General features: G+C 42.4%; 1 protein-coding gene across 1 annotated transcript; it reads left to right on the top strand.

Moving 5' to 3' along the window:
- The first annotated feature begins 505 nt into the window (after positions 1 to 505).
- On the top strand, positions 506 to 21498 carry LOC116721918 (double-stranded RNA-specific editase 1-like). Its single transcript, XM_032565951.1, has 10 exons — positions 506 to 524; positions 652 to 738; positions 858 to 1729; positions 15026 to 15143; positions 15983 to 16151; positions 16999 to 17159; positions 17445 to 17604; positions 17708 to 17889; positions 18712 to 18893; positions 20802 to 21498. The coding sequence occupies exons 1-10, from the start codon at positions 506 to 508 to the stop codon at positions 20976 to 20978; spliced, it is 2127 nt and encodes a 708-aa protein (XP_032421842.1). The 3' UTR covers positions 20979 to 21498.
- Positions 21499 to 21974: the final 476 nt, after the last annotated feature.

The following is a 21974-nucleotide window of genomic DNA, read 5'->3' as shown; positions in this document are numbered from 1 at the left end:
AAATAATGAGATCAGTAACAGGACTCTGGAGGACTTCACAGCCAACCGAGGAAGTGATTAGTCAGTTTGATTCATTTTCTTGGATCAGTGGCTCATCTAAAAGTTGCTGAATGAATCGACAACACAGAGTCTAACAAGAAAATCAACCCTGCACTCGCTCACACCAAATGACAGCAACCAAATAACCTCAATGTCATACAAACTCTTTCCAGGAGTCAGAGAATAATTTCCTTCAACAAGCAGAAATATCAGACTGTGTCTGGGCAGGAGACAAATCTAATCTGGACCAAATTGGGTCACTGGTTTAGTGATTTATAAAGGAAGTTGTATTTGCAGTGTTTTTCCCTCTAGCTCAGCTGTAAAATAAGAAAAATAAGATTTAGGATGATGATACAAGAGGAAAGATTCTGTACAAATCCTGACTTAACAATGTTGATTGACAACAATAAAAAAATAATCAATTTAATTCATGCAAAGTTTTTAAAGTTAGATGTTCAGTACCTTCATGCTTAATGCAGCCACAGGTAAAGATACACAATAAGCCTTAAAATAATGTATTTATTACTGGTGTAGACATAAATGCCTCCAGTTCACTGGGGAAAATCCAAATTTACTTTTAAAAACTGTCATGTTTTTGTTTTTCTGATTCAGGGTGGAGTGATTTGGTATCAACCCTCAACAGAACCTCAAAACTCTGTGAAACTGCTGCAAATCCAGCCAAAGCTGCTGAAAAATCAAGTGAGTTTTTCCTTTTTCTCAGATGAAAATTCACATTTTACACAGATAAATGTTTTCGAAATATAAACTGAAAAATACCTCATAATATATTGATGCTCTGTGTTTTTATTTCACAACAGGGGAGACCAGTTTAGAGGTGAAAGAGAATAGAGAAGTGATTGGGATTCGTGACTTTTTCAGCAGATATCAGCCATCAGCAGTTTGTGCTGTTTCCTCCAAACATGAGCAGAGAAATCCATCGTTTCTGTTTGGGAAAGGTCGGTGGTGTTTCCAGAAGCAGCCATGTTGTAAAACATCAGCCTGGACAGAGTCTCAGAGGAACGCAGTGGTGCAGCTCAACCAGTTACGACCCGGCTTGCAGTATCAGGTCGAGTCTAAAAGCGGCCCTCTGCACGCCCCGGTGTTCTCTGTGGGAGTGGAGGTTGACGGTTTCCACTTTGAGGGTCAGGGAGCCTCAAAAAAGCAGGCGAAGATGAGAGCAGCTGAGCTGGCTCTGCAGTCCTTCATCCAGTTCCCGAACTTCTCTCAGACTCACACCGTCATGGAGAACTTTGATTTCACTGCAGATTCTTTCCTAGCAGAGTTCGAACCGTCGCTGCTTGAAAACTGTAATTTCCTGCACAACAAGACGACAAAGACGGAAATGTTTCCCAACGTCAACAAGAACAGAAAAACTCGTAATTTCACCCTGGACTTAGTTTCCTCAGCAAGTCCAAAAGGGCAGCTGAATCCGGTGGCGATGCTCAACGAGCTGCGACCGGGACTCAGATACCTGTGTCAGGTGGAGAGAGTCCACGGTACGCCAGTGAGGAACTTCATCATGGTGGTCAGACTGGAAGGGAAGGTGTTTGAAGGTTGCGCTCACAGTAAAAATCAGGCCAAGATTCAGGCGGCGGCTGCAGCCCTTCAGGCTCTTTACAGCATAAACCTGAAGCCAGAGAGGAAACTGATCACCCTGCCTGGAGGCAGGACTGAATGTCAGCTACCTCAGGTAGGCACATCTGAATTTAGGTTTCTTTTGCTAGTAAAACGCAAAGTATTTGTTAATAAATCTAATCTGTCACCAGGAAGGAGCCAGAGTATGTTTATACAGACAGTTAAAAACATAAATTTAGGAATTTCAACCTATTTTTGCAAGAGGACAAAAATAGGTTGTCCTCTGGCAACCTCTTGGGGATCAGTTGTCCCCAATCATGACAGCTGATTGGTGAGTTTACCATTTATTCTATTCGGTGCTGTGTTTTATTTTGCTCAAGATTAAAGATCAATTTATCAATCAAACAATCAAATTTTATTTGTATAGCACATTTCAGCAGCAAGGCATTTCAAAGTGCTTTACATCATATCAAACACAGAAACACAAAGCAACATAGAATCAATAATCAAAACACGACATTAAGTCAAGTTCCATCAATAAATTTGTAATTGATTACGTTTCAAATACAATTCCAAACAGGAAGGTTTTTAGTCGAGTTTGCATCCATAAATTGAAATAGCAACTTCTTTATTTCCTATTTGCAGTTATTTGGGTTTGGACTTTTTTGCTTAAAATATGGTTTAGGAAATTCCAAAGATTTATTTCTTAAAAAACAATTAAAAGTAGCAAGGTTGTAGAAGCAACCTCAGGGTGATTTAAAAAGACATTAAATGTTTCTCAGACTTTATAAACAACCATGAAGAATATGAAATTTTGATGAAGCCCTGCTACACTGCAAAAACACACAATTTTACCAAGTATTTTTGGTCTAGTTTCTAGTGCACATATCTTAGTACAGTAGAAATAAGACAAAACTAACTTACAATTACAGAAAATAATTGTTAAATTGATGAAAAAGTTCTAGTTCCATTGGAAGATTATTTCATTTATAACATGGGGAAAATATCTTGCTATAAGTTAAATAATCTGCCAATGGAACTAGAACTTTTTCATCAATATTAAGATTTCACTGACTAAAAAAAGCTCCTATATGTTGATGAAAAGTTACATGTAAGTTAGTTTTATCTTATGTCAAGTTTAGTAAGATAGACAAAAATACTTGGTTCAGATTTTGTGTTTTTGCAGTGTAAAGCATTACAGACACATTTTACTCACCTTGAAGCACAGAATCAACTTCATGCCCTGATGTGAGTTTGACCTTCGTCTCTTCAACGTTTTCCACTTTCCTAAACTGTCCAGTTAGATGAGTCTGAGGTGCATGGCACGCCATCCTCAGTTTGGCCCTGAGGATGGTGGACGGTGTCATGTCTGCTCCTCTGCAGCATCTAAACAGCTTCATTATGAGCCGAAATGTCCCTATTCTCATGTTGATTCCCAGAGGCTGAGGTGGGATGTGGCTCAAATGTGCAAAACAATGTCAAAAGTCAATGTGAAATTGGTAACCGTTTGTTTGAAGGAGCGTGCATAACACTGACATAAACATGAAAGAGTCAGTTTTCACTAAGTGTCTTTTGGAAGATTAAGCACACTTTTAATGCAAAGTTGCATTGAAAGAAACAAATGACACTTCATGACGACTTTCATGAAGATTCATGTTCATAACTGTTGTGATGCAGAGGTGGGTGTAAAAACTGTCCTCAAGCAAGAGCAGCAAGACTTCAACATATCTTTACTCCAGTAAAAGTAAAGAGTAGTTATCCAAGAAATTACTCAAATAAGAGTAAAAAAATATTTGGTACAAAAGTCTACTCAAGTACTGAGTAATCGATCAACTTATCAGTTATTCAGTATTTTAAAATTACATCATCAGATGGACCAAAAAGTTAAGTGGAAATTCTGGTTTACAATAATTCAGATATTAAGTATCAAAAAATTACAAAATCAGGCAAAATACAATTTTTCCAAATCAACAGAAATCTTATGAAACTTTAACAGAAACTGCAGGTGTGTGTTTAGGTCTGCTGAAGTTTTGGTTAAAACATGTTTGATTTTCATTCAGTGGGTAGAAAATCCAGAAATTTTGCTCAAGTAAAAGTAGCAATATTTTATAATAAAGTTACTCAAGTAAAAGTAAAAAGTATAGCATGGTATAAATACTGCTAAAAGTACATTTTTCATAAAAGTTATTCAGGTTAATGTAATCGAGTAAATGTAACTAGTTACATGTTGCATAACATGTTAATGTGAGTCTTTTGCACACCATCAAATTTATTTATATTGCTCATTTCCAACGGCTCAAACTGCACAAAGTGCTTCACAAAATAAATGCAAACAAGAAAAATACATATCAGTGGCACAACCAAATCAAAAAAATTTTTTAAAAGGCAATAAAACAACAGGAACAAACAAACAAACAACTGTAACATGTATAAAGCCAGTTCATAAAAGTGAGTCTTCAGTAGTGATTTTAAAATATCCTGTGTCTGTACAGATCTAATACCATCCATCCATCCATCCATCTTCTTCCGCTTATCCGAGGTCGGGTCGCGGGGGTAGCAGCTTCAGAAGGGAGGCCCAGACTTCCCTCTCCCCAGCCACTTCTTCTAGCTCCTCCGGGGGAATCCCGAGGCGTTCCCAGGCCAGCCGAGAGACATAGTCCCTCCAGCGTGTCCTGGGTCTTCCCCGGGGCCTCCTCCCGGTGGGACGTGCCCGGAACACCTCACCAGGGAGGCGTCTAGGAGGCATCCTGACCAGATGCCCGAGCCACCTCAACTGGCTCCTCTCGATGTGAAGGAGCAGCGGCTCTACTCTGAGTCCCTCCCGGATGACTGAGCTTCTCACCCTATCTCTAAGGGAGAGCCCAGCCACCCTACGGAGAAAACCCATTTCGGCCGCTTGTATCCGCGATCTCGTTCTTTCGGTCATGACCCAAAGCTCATGACCATAGATGAGGGTGGGAACGTAGATCGACCGGTAAATCGAGAGCTTCGCTTTTTGGCTCAGCTCTCTCTTCACCACGACGGACCGGTACAGCGCCCGCTTGACAGCAGACGCTGCGCCAATCCGCCTGTCGATCTCCCGCTCCCTTCTTCCCCCATTCGTGAACAAGATCCCGAGATACTTAAACTCCTCCACTTGGGGCAGGACACCCCCCCTGACCCGGAGAAGGCACTCTACCCTTTTCCGGCTCAAGACCATGGCCTCGGATTTGGAGGCACTGATCCTCATCCCGGCCGCGTCACACTCGGCTGCGAACCGCTCCAGCGAGAGCTGCAGATCACGATCTGATGAAGCCAAAAGGACCACATCGTCTGCAAAAAGCAGAGATGAGATCCTAAGGCCACCAAATCGGATCCCCTCAACACCTTGGCTGCGCCTAGAAATTCTGTCCATGAAAGTGATGAACAGAATCGGTGACAAAGGGCAGCCCTGGCGGAGTCCAACTCTCACCGGAAACGAGCCCGACTTACTGCCGGCAATGCGGACCAGACTCTGACACCGGTCATACAGGGACCTGACAGCCCGTATCAAAGGGCCCGGTACCCCATACTCCCGGAGAACCCCCCACAGGGCTCCCCGAGGGACACGGTCGAACGCCTTCTCCAGGTCCACAAAACACATGTAGACTGGTTGGGCGAACTCCCATGCACCCTCCAGGACCCTGCCGAGGGTGTAGAGCTGGTCCAGCGTTCCACGACCAGGACGAAAACCACACTGCTCTTCCTGAATCCGAGGTTCGACTATCCGACGGACCCTCCTCTCCAGGACCCCTGAATAGACCTTGCCAGGGAGGCTTAAGAGTGTGACCCCTCTATAATTGGAGCACACCCTCCGGTCCCCCTTTTTGAACAGGGGGACCACCACCCCAGTCTGCCAATCCAGGGGAACTGCCCCCGATGTCCATGCGACATTGCAGAGTCGCGTCAACCAACACAACCCTACAACATCCAGAGCCTTAAGAAACTCCGGGCGGATCTCATCCACCCCCGGGGCCCTGCCACCGAGGAGCTTTTTAACCACCTCGGCGACCTCGTCCCCAGAGATTGGAGAGCCTAACCCAGAGTCCCCAGGCTCCGCTTCCTCAGTGGAAGGCATGTTGGTGGGATTGAGGAGGTCTTCGAAGTACTCTGCCCACCGGCCCACAACGTCCCGAGTAGAGGTCAGCAGCACACCATCCCCACTATAAACAGTGTTGGTGCTGCACCGCTTCCCCCCCCTGAGACGCCGGATGGTGGACCAGAATCGCCTCGAAGCCGTACGGAAGTCTTTCTCCATGGCCTCTCCAAACTCCTCCCACGCCCGGGTTTTTGCCTCAGCAACCGCCCGAGCCGCATGCCGCTTCGCCCGCCGGTACCCATCAGCTGCTTCCGGAGTCCCACAGGCCAAAAAGGCCCGATAGGACTCCTTCTTCAGCCTGACGGCATCCCTCACCGAAGGTGTCCACCAGCGGGTTCGAGGGTTGCCGCCGCGACAGGCACCGACAACCTTGCGGCCACAGCTCCGATCGGCCGCCTCGACAATGGAGGCACGGAACACGGTCCACTCAGACTCCATGTCCCCCACCTCCCCCGGGACGTGTTCGAAGTTTTGCCGGAGATGGGAGTTAAAGCTCCGTCTCACAGGGGATTCCGCCAGACGTTCCCAGCAGACCCTCACAACACGTTTGGGCCTGCCAGGTCTGACCGGCTTTCGCCCCCACCACCGGAGCCAACTCACCACCAGGTAGTGGTCAGTGGACAGCTCCGCACCTCTCTTCACCCGAGTGTCCAAGACATACGGCCGCAGATCCGATGAAACGATGACAAAGTCGATCATCGAACTGCGGCCTAGGGTGTCCTGGTGCCAAGTGCACATATGGACACCCTTATGCTTGAACATGGTGTTCGTTATGGACAATCCATGGCGAGCACAGAAGTCCAGCAACAGAACACCGCTCGAGTTCAGGTCGGGCGGGCCGTTCCTCCCAACCACGCCCCTCCAGGTCTCACTGTCATTGCCCACGTGAGCGTTGAAGTCCCCCAGCAGAACAAGGGAGTCCCCAGGAGGAGCACTCTCCAGTACCCCCTCTAAGGACTCCAAAAAGGGTGGGTAATCTGAACTGTCGTTCGGCCCGTAAGCACAAACGACAGTCAGAACCCGTCCCCCCACCCGTAGGCGGAGGGATGCTACCCTCTCGTTCACCGGGGTAAACCCCAACGTACAGGCGCCGAGATGGGGAGCAACAAGTATGCCCACTCCTGCCCGACGCCTCTCACCTTGGGCAACTCCAGAGTGGAAGTATGTGGATCTAATACTTGAAATCAAAAATATATAGAAAGTTTATTACAGGCTGAAAGAGATAAAGCGGTCTAAATTTAATGGTCTAAATCAGAAAACTTAAAAAAGCTGCAAGCTTTGTGCAGAGCGTCCTGAGTCTGTTTATTCCCTGCTTCAGTGTCCGTCAGGCAGCGCGACGCATTAATGAACATTACTGCAGCGCATTAGGGATGGAGCAGCAGCAGCAGACCAAGGAGACGCGTGTGGAGCAGGAAGATGGTGTGAAGGGCAAAATGATCATCAGATAATTGTTTATCTGACAGAAAACACTGAGAATCAGAGAAAATATAGTTTTATTTATAATCACGCTGCAAAAATACCAAATCTTACCAAGTATGTTTGGTTTAGTTTCTTCTGCAAATAGCTTAGTAAACTTGGAATAGGAGAAACTCACTAACAGCTTTTCAAAAAGATATAGTCAATAATTCCTTAATCAAGATGAAAAATGTTTCACTGGTAGATTATTACACTTATAATAGCAAAAAATGTCTTGAGCACTTTTTTTATAAACATTGTTGTTGCGCAACACCCCCCCCCTCCTTTCTGTCTCTACTGTCTCACTCTCTACTTCCTCTTCTGAGAGGGGAGATGTGCTACCAGCTCTCCTTCTAACGGGTTAATTGAGTTTCCTAAATCTGCCGGGATTTACCCTGTCCAGAACTGAAGTAAACTCTGTTTAAGCTGGTTTCGAGAAACGATTCGCCTGGTTTTCTGACGGCCTACATCCAGGTGTCCCACCCTTCTTCCCCCTGTGAATTAGCCAGACTGAGCAGCCTACAGCCAACTAGTTTCACAGAGCACACCTGTTAACGGTCGCTCGTTCTCTATTTTACAACTTGCATTTCTTATTGAACCAGGTAGGTTTTAGTGACTCGGGTGAGTCCCAAGGATGACGTTTTAAATTTGGGCTACCAGCAACCTAAAAACATTTTAAACTTTTTCCTCTCCAGAATCAAACATCACAGCTATTTTACAACCATCAAAGAACTTTAAGGTGACTCATTAACTGAATGTCCACAACATCTTTTAGATTTTCTTTATGCTAAATATTTTATTAGTAAGGCATTTTTGCAAGGGTCAGTACAGCTTAATTCAGTAGCAGAAATAATCAAATAAGTAAAATCAATCATCTAGTCTATCTTTCCCTACTGCTGATACTAAGAACTAAAAAAAAAGGAACCTTTGAGAGAGACGGACGGAGTTTGACGTTTCGAACCCCAGACCTGGCTTGATGATGAAGAAGGTGCTGCAGCAGGAGGAAGATGTTGATCGGCGAAGGCAGGAATCTCTGTAGGTCTAATGATGAAGAAGGTGCTGCAGCAGGAGGAGGAAGTTGATCGATGAAGGTCAGGATCTCCGCAGGTCTGATGAGCCTCCTCTCCGCATGGATGGTGAGGTCACACAGGACTTGGTGCTGGCAGGAAAAAAGGCACCAGTTCTTCTTCTTTGTCTTTGCCTTTGTCTTCATCTTTGTCTTTGGGGTCTGAACCCAGCTGATGAGAGAAGTGCGATGTGAAGCCACAGGTTGTGGGCCTGACCGGTTGGTCTCCATGAGCGGGACAGTCTTCGGCTCTGTGGCTCCGGCTCTTCTTCAGCTGCAGAGTTCTTTGTCCATCTCTTGGCTCGAAGCTGCCCGGAGGATCCAACAAAAGGTTCCTCTTTTGCACCCACCTTATATAGGGTTTATCCACCCTTTTGGTGCGTTTTCATTGGCTGTCTGCTTAGACAGATGATCTCACATCCATCACTGTCCTTCAGACATTATGTCCTGAAGTCTGTGCTAATGTCTCAGAGTTGCTCAACCTCCTATGTCCATTGCCTGCACAACCTTTTACCTAAATAAGGCGGTGATCATCTCTGCTCTCCTGTTAGTTCCCCTTTTTCCCTTCCTTTCACCTTTCACCTACTATCTACCTACAACATATTAGTGATGTTTAATTGCAGTTACACCTTTTACACCATTTCAAGTTCAATGTCAAAATCACATTTATTTTCTTTAGCTTCTCTGATCTAGCATTCATTTATAATTTTATAACCATAACTTATATCACATTTATTTTCTTCAGCTTCTCTGATTTATCATTCATTTATGATTTTATAACCATAACTTATTAATTATACTTATTATAATCCTAATGTGAGTTATTACAGATGTTTTCTGAAAAGAAACCAAGAATAATCCATGATTCTAATTATTTGATGCCAAAGTTACAGTTACTTGTTTTTCTTGTAAGTGTTCCCACAAATGTACGTGTAAATATTATTACAAGTAAACCAATATTAATATAAGTATTTTACTTTGAATCTTATCAAATTACCCAAAATGTTTTAGATTTCATTCTTTAAAACTTTCATGTTTTAAAATAAGAAATAGTCTCAGCTATTTTTATAAATCTGCAGGCTGGAAACTTACTTCCTCTTTTTCCAGGAAACCTGCTTTTCCTGTTTAATGACTCTCTCTGACTGACTATGATTTCTTATGATTAGATAGAAAAAAGTAGAATTAAAGCAAAGTTTGCATGAGACAAAAACAACACACACAACCAGATTTATTTTATTGACACTTAAGTCTACTGTTGGGCCTTGATGTCACTTGAGTGATTCATTTTAAAGATAACTTTATTTATTATTACTGTTAAACTAACTTTATTGACACTTAAGTCTACTGCTGGGCCTTGATGTCACTTGAGTGATTCATTTTAAAGATAACTTTATTTATTATTACTGTTAAACTAAAATCTCCAGCATGGGGAAGTGGGATGAGCTCGGATTTTCTTGACACCCCCTCCACGAGGTCAGACCTTTCACATGCTGGGAGTCCATCACCCTCCTGCAGTTCGCCGTCCTCATCCCCTGGAAAGAGAAGAGGTTCGTCTGGGATGTGAAGATGCAGATTCTTCATCCTCAGTTGTCACAGAGGGCTCAGTGTAGTCATCAAAACTCCACTTCTCTTGACACCCCCTCCTTGGAGTTTTGATTTCCCCCATGAGGTGATGAATGTCGAAGAAAACTTGGATCGCTCTGATTCTTCTACAGGAACCTTCGTTGGATGAACTGTCGGTTCTTCAGGATGTGGGATGGTTCTTTAGGGAAGGGAAGATGGGCTGAGACAGAAGGCCTCAAAAAAAAAAAAAATTCTGGCTGTTCAGCAGAGCAAAGCAAAAAGCATAAGCATCATGACACTTTATCCGTAATCATGATCCTTTTCCATTTTAATCCATCAGGTGGTGACAGGAGTTCTTCTTTAGCATAGTCCAATTTCTTCACGGCCCTCCCAGTCCAAAGCCTTGAAGTTGTTCTTTGAACGGCAACCTTCCTGTAATAGTGGCCAGTCTACTGTAGGATGGCATGGTGCTTGATTCTCTGGCCATCTTCTCGTAATGTTCTGGTTTGCTGTAGCTAAGAACTGGCTTGAGCACTGCTTCCTCATGGACCCCTTTCTTCATCAGTAGTACTGTGTTGAAGTTTAGTACTTGCTTTTCAAAATCTCGGGCGTTGAATCTCAGCTTGATCCCCGTAGCTGCAGGCCTATCTTGAGCTTTAATCCAAACTCTCTGCCCTGTTTTCAGTGACACTTCGAGCTGCAACTTCCCTTTTTCTTCTCTGAGCAAAAAGGAGAAGTGTCTTCGCCTCCCTGCTTTCTGTGACGTGAACGGAGTTCCTCTGCAGGGGAAGACCTGCTCTTCTAGCAGTTGTCACTGTGTCCATCAGCACCAAGAGGTACTTCTCACCTCTCTTTCTTGTTGTCCCCATTGGCTCTGCTACATCCATGCAGACTGAACCCCATGGGACTGTGCTCTTGATGAACAAACCTTCCATCCGCTGCCCTGGGTGCCCTGCGTATCGACCACATACCTCAAAGTCACACAGCTGCATCGGATGGGCTGAAGGGACATCCAGCAGTCCTGCTTGCTCAGTTCTTCACGGGGGTGTAGCACGCCTGCATATTCGAGGGCCTTATGCACGCACCGTACTACCTGCTCCCCGTGCTACTCTAGGACCACCTGTCCTTAGGTGTTCTGTCCCACCTCGACACCGGCAGAGACAACCTTTCTTAGTGGCACGAAAGGTCGTCATCTTTGCCCCTCCATAGGGCTTCTTCTCAGGTGTGCGCCTTGTCGCTGCACCTCAAGTTTCGGGCGGAGCCTCAGTTCTGCTTTCTTCTTCCACAAATCTTTGTGTGCCACGGGCTTGCCCTTTGCAGTCTCGAAACCATTTTCTTCAAATGGCCAAGTCCTCTCTAAGGGCCTGAGCACAGTAGTAACTGTCAGTTACTAACCTGGCACTCTTGATTTTCCTTTTCACCAGCTCCAGCAATCCTTCCAGTACTGCCGTCACTTCTCCGGCTTGAGCACTACCGAGAGCTTTTCCTTTCTGACGGCATCTCTCTTTGCCGTCTTGCTTCAGAATAAATCCCCAGTATGCCGACTGGTCGGACCCCTTTCTGGATCCATCGGTGTGGACTGTCCATTCCAGTTGTCTTGGCTCCTCAGATGTCGCTTGCGGTCGTTTCTTACTGGTGGGTTGTGCTGGCCCAATTTCAAGCTCCGGGTCCAGCAGGATGTCTTTAACCATGTCTGCGTCTGTGTGATGATGTCAGCTGCTGGTGTTTGTTCCTCTGTTGCCGGATGTCTTCTCGATGGCTGCAGTGGAGGACGCGGTGTGCTTCCTCATCCATCGTCAGCTGATGATACTTTTCTGTGTTTCTTGTGCATGCTTGCAGGCTGGTCTTTTCTTTTCTTGTCAACATGACATCACGATCCACTCCAGCAAGAGTGAGCCAACTTTTCTTTGTCAGGGGTTGATGTTTCAGTTCCTCATTCTTGGAACCAACTTCCCCACTTGCTTCAGGTCTGAGTCACAGTAACTGTGCAGAAACTGATGCAGTTCTGTTGAGGTCTCCTCTTTCTCCAAACGATCTGGGCGGCCGGCTTCCTCCGGTTTCTTCCCCAGATTTTCCTCCTCGAAGTGATCATCCATCACTCCGTCTCTCTGTCGGTTCGAGTTGTCTATCCCCCAAAGCCTCTCTTTGCGCTTTCGAGCAGGGATGGGTCTAGACTATGTTGGCTACTAGCTTCACTGTCTGGATCCGGTCATTTATCCTCAGTAGAAGCTCTCCCTCACCTGTATGCCATACAGTTACTGCGAGGGTTGTGACTGATGGCCTTATCAGTCACCACTAACTCTCTTCCCTAAGAGTTAGTGACCCAAGTGAGCTATTCAGAGTCTCACATCTGTTTTCACTGACTTGGTGTCTTTGGGGCCCGCCTACTCAGTTGTGCGCCGCCCCACGTTGGGCGCCACTTGTTGTTGCGCAACACCCCCCCCCTCCTTTCTGTCTCTACTGTCTCACTCTCTACTTCCTCTTCTGAGAGGGGAGATGTGCTACCAGCTCTCCTTCTAACGGGTTAATTGAGTTTCCTAAATCTGCCGGGATTTACCCTGTCCAGAACTGAAGTAAACTCTGTTTAAGCTGGTTTCGAGAAACGATTCGCCTGGTTTTCTGACGGCCTACATCCAGGTGTCCCACCCTTCTTCCCCCTGTGAATTAGCCAGACTGAGCAGCCTACAGCCAACTAGTTTCACAGAGCACACCTGTTAACGGTCGCTCGTTCTCTATTTTACAACTTGCATTTCTTATTGAACCAGGTAGGTTTTAGTGACTCGGGTGAGTCCCAAGGATGACGTTTTAAATTTGGGCTACCAGCAACCTAAAAACATTTTAAACTTTTTCCTCTCCAGAATCAAACATCACAGCTATTTTACAACCATCAAAGAACTTTAAGGTGACTCATTAACTGAATGTCCACAACATCTTTTAGATTTTCTTTATGCTAAATATTTTATTAGTAAGGCATTTTTGCAAGGGTCAGTACAGCTTAATTCAGTAGCAGAAATAATCAAATAAGTAAAATCAATCATCTAGTCTATCTTTCCCTACTGCTGATACTAAGAACTAAAAAAAAAGGAACCTTTGAGAGAGACGGACGGAGTTTGACGTTTCGAACCCCAGACCTGGCTTGATGATGAAGAAGGTGCTGCAGCAGGAGGAAGATGTTGATCGGCGAAGGCAGGAATCTCTGTAGGTCTAATGATGAAGAAGGTGCTGCAGCAGGAGGAGGAAGTTGATCGATGAAGGTCAGGATCTCCGCAGGTCTGATGAGCCTCCTCTCCGCATGGATGGTGAGGTCACACAGGACTTGGTGCTGGCAGGAAAAAAGGCACCAGTTCTTCTTCTTTGTCTTTGCCTTTGTCTTCATCTTTGTCTTTGGGGTCTGAACCCAGCTGATGAGAGAAGTGCGATGTGAAGCCACAGGTTGTGGGCCTGACCGGTTGGTCTCCATGAGCGGGACAGTCTTCGGCTCTGTGGCTCCGGCTCTTCTTCAGCTGCAGAGTTCTTTGTCCATCTCTTGGCTCGAAGCTGCCCGGAGGATCCAACAAAAGGTTCCTCTTTTGCACCCACCTTATATAGGGTTTATCCACCCTTTTGGTGCGTTTTCATTGGCTGTCTGCTTAGACAGATGATCTCACATCCATCACTGTCCTTCAGACATTATGTCCTGAAGTCTGTGCTAATGTCTCAGAGTTGCTCAACCTCCTATGTCCATTGCCTGCACAACCTTTTACCTAAATAAGGCGGTGATCATCTCTGCTCTCCTGTTAGTTCCCCTTTTTCCCTTCCTTTCACCTTTCACCTACTATCTACCTACAACATATTAGTGATGTTTAATTGCAGTTACACCTTTTACACCATTTCAAGTTCAATGTCAAAATCACATTTATTTTCTTTAGCTTCTCTGATCTAGCATTCATTTATAATTTTATAACCATAACTTATATCACATTTATTTTCTTCAGCTTCTCTGATTTATCATTCATTTATGATTTTATAACCATAACTTATTAATTACTCTCATTATAATCCTAATGTGAGTTATTACAGATGTTTTCTGAAAAGAAACCAAGAATAATCCATGATTCTAATTATTTGATGCCAAAGTTACAGTTACTTGTTTTTCTTGTAAGTGTTCCCACAAATGTACGTGTAAATATTATTACAAGTAAACCAATATTAATATAAGTATTTTACTTTGAATCTTATCAAATTACCCAAAATGTTTTAGATTTCATTCTTTAAAACTTTCATGTTTTAAAATAAGAAATAGTCTCAGCTATTTTTATAAATCTGCAGGCTGGAAACTTACTTCCTCTTTTTCCAGGAAACCTGCTTTTCCTGTTTAATGACTCTCTCTGACTGACTATGATTTCTTATGATTAGATAGAAAAAAGTAGAATTAAAGCAAAGTTTGCATGAGACAAAAACAACACACACAACCAGATTTATTTTATTGACACTTAAGTCTACTGTTGGGCCTTGATGTCACTTGAGTGATTCATTTTAAAGATAACTTTATTTATTATTACTGTTAAACTAACTTTATTGACACTTAAGTCTACTGCTGGGCCTTGATGTCACTTGAGTGATTCATTTTAAAGATAACTTTATTTATTATTACTGTTAAACTAAAATCTCCAGCATGGGGAAGTGGGATGAGCTCGGATTTTCTTGACAACATTAAGGAATTACTGCCTTAAAACAAGCTCCTGTTTCTTTCTCAAAAGTTATGTATAAGTTAATTTTCTCTTATTTAGAATGTAATACGATATCTAAAAACTAAATAAAATACTTGGTAAGATTTTGTGTTTTTGCACAAACGTTTTCAGTTTATGAATGAACTTTTTCCCCGTAAAACGATGAATGGCAAATTATTTAGAAATGACCTTTCAACCCTTCCCAGATTTATTGGCAGCCTCAGTTGCTTCTCTTACGTATTTTGTTAAAATTGTACAGTTAAAGATTTAAGTATTCGCACCACTGGTACATTCAGATCTAACATTATTTTTCATTCAGGAACTATGTTTCCAAAATGAGGCAGGCATCATTAAAAGATAATAAATAAAGTTTGATAAGTTTCTCAATTTACAGAGATTCTGGTGGTCGGATTATAATAAATACATATTTGACCTCAAGAAGACAAGAACATGTTTTTTGTGCATGCTCTTCTGTCAGCTGTAACATTTCTTCTTCTGCAGTTTTTTGCAGAATCAATCTACCGCCTAGTGAGAGAGAAATACTCCCAGCTCAGTGACGGCTGCTCCTCTTCCTCTCACAGCCGTCACAAGGTGCTGGCCGGCATCGTAATGACCCGAGGTGAGAGAAAACAAACCCAGGAATCTGAAACCTGATCCTGCAGAAGCTCTCACATTAAATTAACAGAATAATTTTTCAAAATTTATCTTTAGCTTTTAGCTTCAGGTTGTCTTGGCTTCCATGTTTCTCTTTGACTCTCAGTATTTGGATTTTGGTCTTTTCTTTTGCAGTAGGTTGCTCTGTCCTGTAGGTGTCGTCAGATGCTCTACGTGTCAAAAACTCTTCTGCAGTTGCTCTTTTTCGTCTGATTTGATCAGTTTTGGTTTTTCTTTGCCTCTCTAACCTTTGATCATTTCTGTTTTTCTACAGCAGTTGACTTTTTTTCTGACATTATCATCTTTCAATTCATGGTTTTCAACTGTGACTCACTTCAAATCTGCCAAATGAAATTTTAAGACAGATCAGGTATTTAAGTATTTAAAATGATTGCCATTAATATTACAAAACAACTGAAGACGTAATACTTTCCATCTTCCCACCTAAATAGAGTTCTTTGTCATTATATTTTTGCTAATACAAATCTTTAAATGACGAGTATTTATATCGGCGCCAGCTTCACAGAAAGAGATCTAAACTTACGGTCAGTCAGATTGGATGCAGAGCATCAGTGAACATCAGTTTTCAAGTTTTTCCACAGATCTTTTGTAAGTAGGCCTTACTTTGACTGGCCCATTATAAAAAGTTTTGCCCATCTTCCCCAGTCATGTGTTTTGTAGCATCTGACAGTTTTTCATCCAGAATTTAGCTCAGTCCACCTTCCTGTCAAATTTAACACTCTGTCAGCCCATCACCTGCATATTCACCCCCGTTTTTATCTCATTTTCCTCTTTTATTCTCAGGATTTGACCTCGGATCAGCCCAGGTTGTGTCTCTGGCCACGGGGACAAAGTGTTTGGACTCGGACAGACTGAATGAAGACGGATGGACTCTGAGAGATTGCCACGCCGAGGTTCTCAGCAGACGGGCGCTGGTTCTGTTCTTCTACTCTCAGCTGGAGCTGCTGCTTTGGTAAAATCTGTTTTCTTCCTGTCAGCTCAACTTTATCAAACATGGAGATGATCAAAGGTTTGGATTTGAGCATCAAAAAAGTTAATATGATAAAGATTTAGCAAATCTGTATTATTTGAATTAATTTCTTGCCTTGTCTGTCTAGGTTATTTTACTACTTTTAGAAATTGTGGAGTACACAGACCAACATAATGCTTTAGATTATTATGCAGAGAAACTCGTATTAGTTTTTCCAGAGAAACTACTTCTATCTTATAAATTATGGAGTGCTTATAATTACTCAGAAACCCAGAACAGGAATTAGAACAAACTTAGAATCCACCAAAACTACTTCCAGAACAGGAACATTTAGTTTTTATACTTTAGATCAACATTTAGCACCATTTACTTCACAGAATCAAACATGGAGAATCAACATTTAGTTTTATGGCTACTTTTTGTTTTGTTTTTACTCTTTTTGCTCTTTCCTTTGGTGTACTGTTTTGTTTGTATTTCCTTCTAGCTCATGTAAATCACTTTGAAATGCCTAGTTGCTGAAAATGTTATATATATATAAAAATTACCTTACCTATTTTACCAAAAATCTGTTTAGTTTATTTGTGTAGCACATTTCTGCAACAAGGCAGTTCAAAGTGCTTTACATCATAAAAATAGAAATAAAAGCATCACACAGTCACCAATTTGAGAAACAAACATAACATTTTGTTGAGTGCATCATAAAATTCATCAACACACATCATATATGTTCCAGCAGCTCTACACAGGTCTAATCTTTCACCACTTAAATTTTGTTTTAGGCTGTAAAACGTAAAAGAATAAAATATCTTTTAGTATTTTGTCCCTGAAGTGAGCAGCGAACGGAGGGGCAGGACCCGTCGATATTCGTTCCAGATAAAGACTCGACTCACCGTTTCCGACTGCGGGAGGGAATCCGATTCCACATGTACGTCAGCTTGTCGCCGTGTGGAGATGCTCGACTCAACTGCCCGTACGAAACCGCACCCGCATGTGAGAAATCCCATAAAACCCATTAAGAAAAGGAATAAGTCGAGTTTATTTGTCTAGAACATTTCAGCAACAAGGCAGTCCAAAGTGCTTCACATGATAAAAACACAAGAATACAAAGTCATCATGTTGGTTTCATTTATTATGGTTCAAGAGCAAATCTAAACAGGTGGGTTTCTAGTCAGTGTTTCAGCTGTTTGCAGTTTTCCTTTAAGTGAGGAGAACGTAGAAGAAATGTTAGCAGTGGATGAGACCATTTTGGTCTGAACTGGTTTTCTTCTCTGTCAGATCCCAGCAGGAGGTTTCGCTGCCACCTCAGGATGAAGGTGAATGGTGGCGAGGGGACTCTGCCTCTCGTCTCAACCAGAACCAATCAGAAATGGACCGGAGTGTCACTGGGTCAACATGTCTGCATGGCCAGCATGTCCTGCACAGACAAAATTGCAAAGTGATTATATTCATTGTGTATTTCAATATTCTATTGCACCTAAATGTCCAGTAAAATAAAATAAAAAATGTCCAGTAAAATAAAATAAAAACTGTTTTGATAGATGGAGTGTGGCTGGCCTCCAGGGGGCGCTCCTTTCTCAACTGGTGGAGCCGATTTACCTGCACAGCCTGACAGTGGGCAGGCTGAGCCACACGGGTCACCTGGGCAGAGCCGTGACCCGCCGTCTGGCTCGGGTCAAGCACCTGCCGTCCCTCTACAGACGACAGCAGCTGCTCCTCGGCTGTAGGTTCACCTGAAACCAACGACCATTTTTACAACATGCCAACCCTTACAAAAAATCCCATGAAATTAAACATTCACATGTTTCCACTACATGTGAATTTGTTACCTTGTTACTTATAGTTCAGATTGAGAGATAAAAGGTGAAAGTTGAAAAGCATCGCGTGACTACAGGACCCAACAGGTTGCATTCTTTGTGATTCGTTGGAAGGAGATTAGACCGCATGTGAATTTCTTGGGATTTTTTTGTAAGGGTAATTCCCTAAAAATGACACGTTCTGGAACCGTGACAAGTTTCGGCAATAGAACTGCAACACCATTGTAATGCTACAAGACAGCCACACACATAAATGTAAAAGCAAGTATATGAAGCCAAAACGTTTGTGTTTCAATGTGAATTTAAATATGGAAATCCATTTCTACCATAAATTAAAAAATAAAAGCCCAACAAGAAGTCATAAATTCAACTTACAATGAGATGGAAACTCATAAAGTCATAAATATGAGATTTACATTCATAAATATGAGATTTAACATCACATTTAAGAGATAGAAAGTCGTAATTTCACATTTTCTCATCCAAAGGAGCAATATTTTCTTAGACCTGAGATCAAATTAAATAGGAATCTTATGGAATACAAAAACAAATAAATAAATAAAAATTATGCATCTCTTTTTAAAAAAATCATCTCCAGTAACCCATCTTATGAGCCATATATGTTTCACATAAAAAACATTACAGCATGAAAAGTGTGTGACTATTTCCTTTGGTTTCTTAAATTTTCAAAAGAACTGTGACGTAATATTTTTTCTTCTGTCTTGAAGGTTTGAGCAGCAGAGAGGTCCGCCCAGCTGGAAGAGCAGGCGATGTTTGTGTGAACTGGAGTTTCGGTGAACAAACTCTGGAGGAGATCAGCAGCTTTACAGGGAGGAGCAAAGATTCAGGGAGGGCGTCACGAATATGCAGACGCTTCCTGTTCAGCTGCTGGCTGAGGCTGGAAAACAAGGTGATAACAGAAACTACTGCAGTTTCACTGAATGAACATTTATCTGATGCTCAAGATAAAGACTAAATAAAACAAATAGTGAATTACTTAGTAATTATGAACTCTTCAGTCTGAGAATAAAAAAAATTAATAAAGTTTCAAGTTTCTGTCTTAGCTCTTTCTCAAATGTGGAGCATCCGGCGTTTAAAAGCGTTTCCTTGTTTCTTATTGTTCAGATTGACAAATAAAAGGTGAAAGTTGAAAAGCATTTCGTGACTACAGGACCCGACTGGTTGCATTCTTTGTGACTCGTTGGACAGAGATCAGTTTGTTGATTAGTAGAAAGTCCCACATTGACAGTAACTGACAGCAGCAGCTGTGTCAGAGGTCAAAGAGAGAAAATACACGACATCCTGAGAGTCACACAGTCAACAGTGTCAGCAAAGCCGGAAGTGGAATTGATTGTAAATTTGGTCATAAAAACAAAAAAGATTGTCACTAAAATAGTTTTAAATTTGGCCACAACATTATCCCAACCTTCAGGGTCAGAGTGCACCTGGGTCACAGAGCAGGTATCTTCTAAGTTACAGACAACACTCACATCTGGTTGGGTTAAAATCTAATTCAGAGTTCTGTAAACCCAAACAAACAGCATAAACTACTGAATCATTAAAATGTTGCTTCTTACTTCCTAAAACTTTATATATTTTTTCATAAACGTGGGAAAGGAAGAACTGAAAGACATAGTTTTCAGTAACAAGTCGTGATTTTATGGAGGAAATTAGTGTCTAATCAACCCTGTCTCTCAGCTGACGATTTTTAGTAGAAAAGTCAGAAATAGAAAGGTTCGTTACTGTCTCACAGTGGGGAAATTCAGCAGCATTGGGGGCAAGGAGAAGCAGCATTTAATGTTAGATTTATTCTATCATGTAAACTGCCATGTTGCTGAAATGTGCTTTACAAAGAAACTTGTCTTGAGTTGCATAAAAGAAGAAGTTAGACTCCTGACAGCCTGTTACTTCTGGGAAAACAGCTGTTTTCTCTGGTAGTTACAGGTGCGTTGCACAAGATCTCTCAAGATTTCATGCATCAGTAGGTAATTTATGAACAGGTTTGTTTGTTCCTGGAAGTGATACCTTCAGGCATTTTGCTGCTTTGGCAATCAGTGAAGGCTGATTGCCAAATCAGAGAAGAGTTTCAGACTCTTCCAGACTCTTCTCTTCAACTCTTGAAGATTCCTTTACCTCTTGTTTAAACTGGAATAAAATTCTCTCTGCTAAAATTTGTGATTGAGTTGGTTGAGTCAAGAGCACTGGAAGTTACAATAAAACCCTCAGAGGGTGCTCAAAGAATAATAACAGAACAGAAAAAGAAAAATAACAACTAAGCTCTTTTTGAAGGAATAAAGTGAGGAGAGAGCTCTTGCTTTCAGTTAAAATTACATGCAAGGATAAAGTATGATCCACCACCATTATCGCCCCTAAGAAGCTTTTCTGGATTGTTGTTGTTAAGCTCAGTAAAATTGTCTAAGTAGGTTCAAATACTTGTCTGTAAGATCTGCAGACAAGAAAAGTACAGACTAGAACTTGTCCGACTCAGAGAAGCTCATGATTAGCCATCTATACTTTATTTCTTCAAGAAGATATAAGCCGTCTCTTCCAATTCAAGAGCCAGGTTAAAGCCACCATTAAATGAAAATACAAAATATATTTTGTCTTAAAATACTTTCCTTACCTTTTGGGTTGATCAGTTGAACAGCAGCATCTGCCATCTTCAAACCCGAAGACGTTCTAATGCTGCCACTGTCAACATTCAAGGGCACAACATGACTGACTAGATGTCTCTCTTCAAATTTATAAGGACAGTGAACTTCTCAGTTATTCAGTAATATTAAAGGTCCTCAGTAAGCTACTTTTTCTTCTTTTACAGCTAAACACTCCTGTTTCGGGTCCTGGTGCCACCACAGCGACTTATCAGGCATCCAAGATGGCTGCTGGGCGCTACCAGAAGGCAATGCAGCAGTTTAGCAACGCTCTGCAGGATGTGGGTCTTGGTTTGTGGCCCAGGAAATCTCAGAAAGTTGGTTACATTAGTGTTAATGTGTAAACCATGCAGTAAAGTCTTACTATGTAGAAAAAATAAGGTTCTGAGAAGTCTGACATGGACATACAAACAAGTATTGTGTTATAATCTGCAAAGAGTTAGAAATAGATTAAGTCAAAGGAAAAAGCTGGACTTGCCTTCAGTGGATGTTACTTTAGTGAAGGTGAAGTTTTCCAGCTTTGTTTTAACAAACTGAACAATGTCTCTGGAAAACAATCCTGATCTGTTGTCTTGATGAAAATGTTGAGTCATGGTCTTATACAGATTCTCCTGTGTGAAAAGTCTTAGATAAATAGGTTGTGTCCATCAGTCCATTAAAAGTTGTTTTGGATGAATCAGTGTTTATATTTTTATTTTGATCCTTAGAGTTCCTCAGTCTTAAATTGAATCTCAGTCCTGAGCTGTTTGTCTGTGTGCCACCCAGGAGGGTAACATAGGAGAGACCGTGTGCAAACCTCTTTCTTCGCTGGCGGAGCGAGGTTGTTTCTGGAACTGCAGGACCTTTGGACATCAAAACTATGCAGGCGACTGTATTGCACTGTTCGATCAAAGGAATATACCTTGATCATGGTTTGCTCAGAATTCTGCAGAAAGAACCTTATAACTACAGGTTCTCCGAGGCTGCTGTTGAAACCACACTGAGGGAGAAGCATAATAGCTGATGGTTGTTCCAGACCTGAGAAACGCAGCTTCACCGAGTCTGGCCACGGGCCAGGCAGCACAGCTGATACCAATTTGATCATCAACAGTGTGGTAACACAAGCTTGCCTGTCCTTGGGTACAAACAGGGCACAGAGCCTCTGCTATCAACAGTGTATCGATAGCATAGACCAGGGGTGTCAAACTCCAGTCCTCAAGGGCCGCTGTCCTGCAACTTTTAGATGTGCCTCTGCTGCACCACACCTGAATAGAATAATTAGGTCATTAGCAAGGCTCTGGAGAACTGATCTACACAAAGAGGAGGTAATTAAGCCATTTCATTTCAGTGTTTTGTACCTG

The sequence above is a fragment of the Xiphophorus hellerii genome, chromosome 6, assembly GCF_003331165.1.
Source record: "Xiphophorus hellerii strain 12219 chromosome 6, Xiphophorus_hellerii-4.1, whole genome shotgun sequence".
NCBI classification, from domain to species: domain Eukaryota; kingdom Metazoa; phylum Chordata; class Actinopteri; order Cyprinodontiformes; family Poeciliidae; genus Xiphophorus; species Xiphophorus hellerii.
The sequence above is the reverse complement of the archived record's forward strand: the minus strand, read 5'-3'. Positions and strand labels throughout refer to the sequence as shown.

Excerpts from the sequence above, each read along its gene's own strand:
- LOC116721918 (XM_032565951.1), top strand. Across the intron at positions 739-857 it reads CAAAGCTGCTGAAAAATCAA|GGGAGACCAGTTTAGAGGTG; the intron begins GTGAGTTTTTCC and ends ATTTCACAACAG. Across the intron at positions 17,890-18,711 it reads ACAGCAGCTGCTCCTCGGCT|GTTTGAGCAGCAGAGAGGTC; the intron begins GTAGGTTCACCT and ends TCTGTCTTGAAG.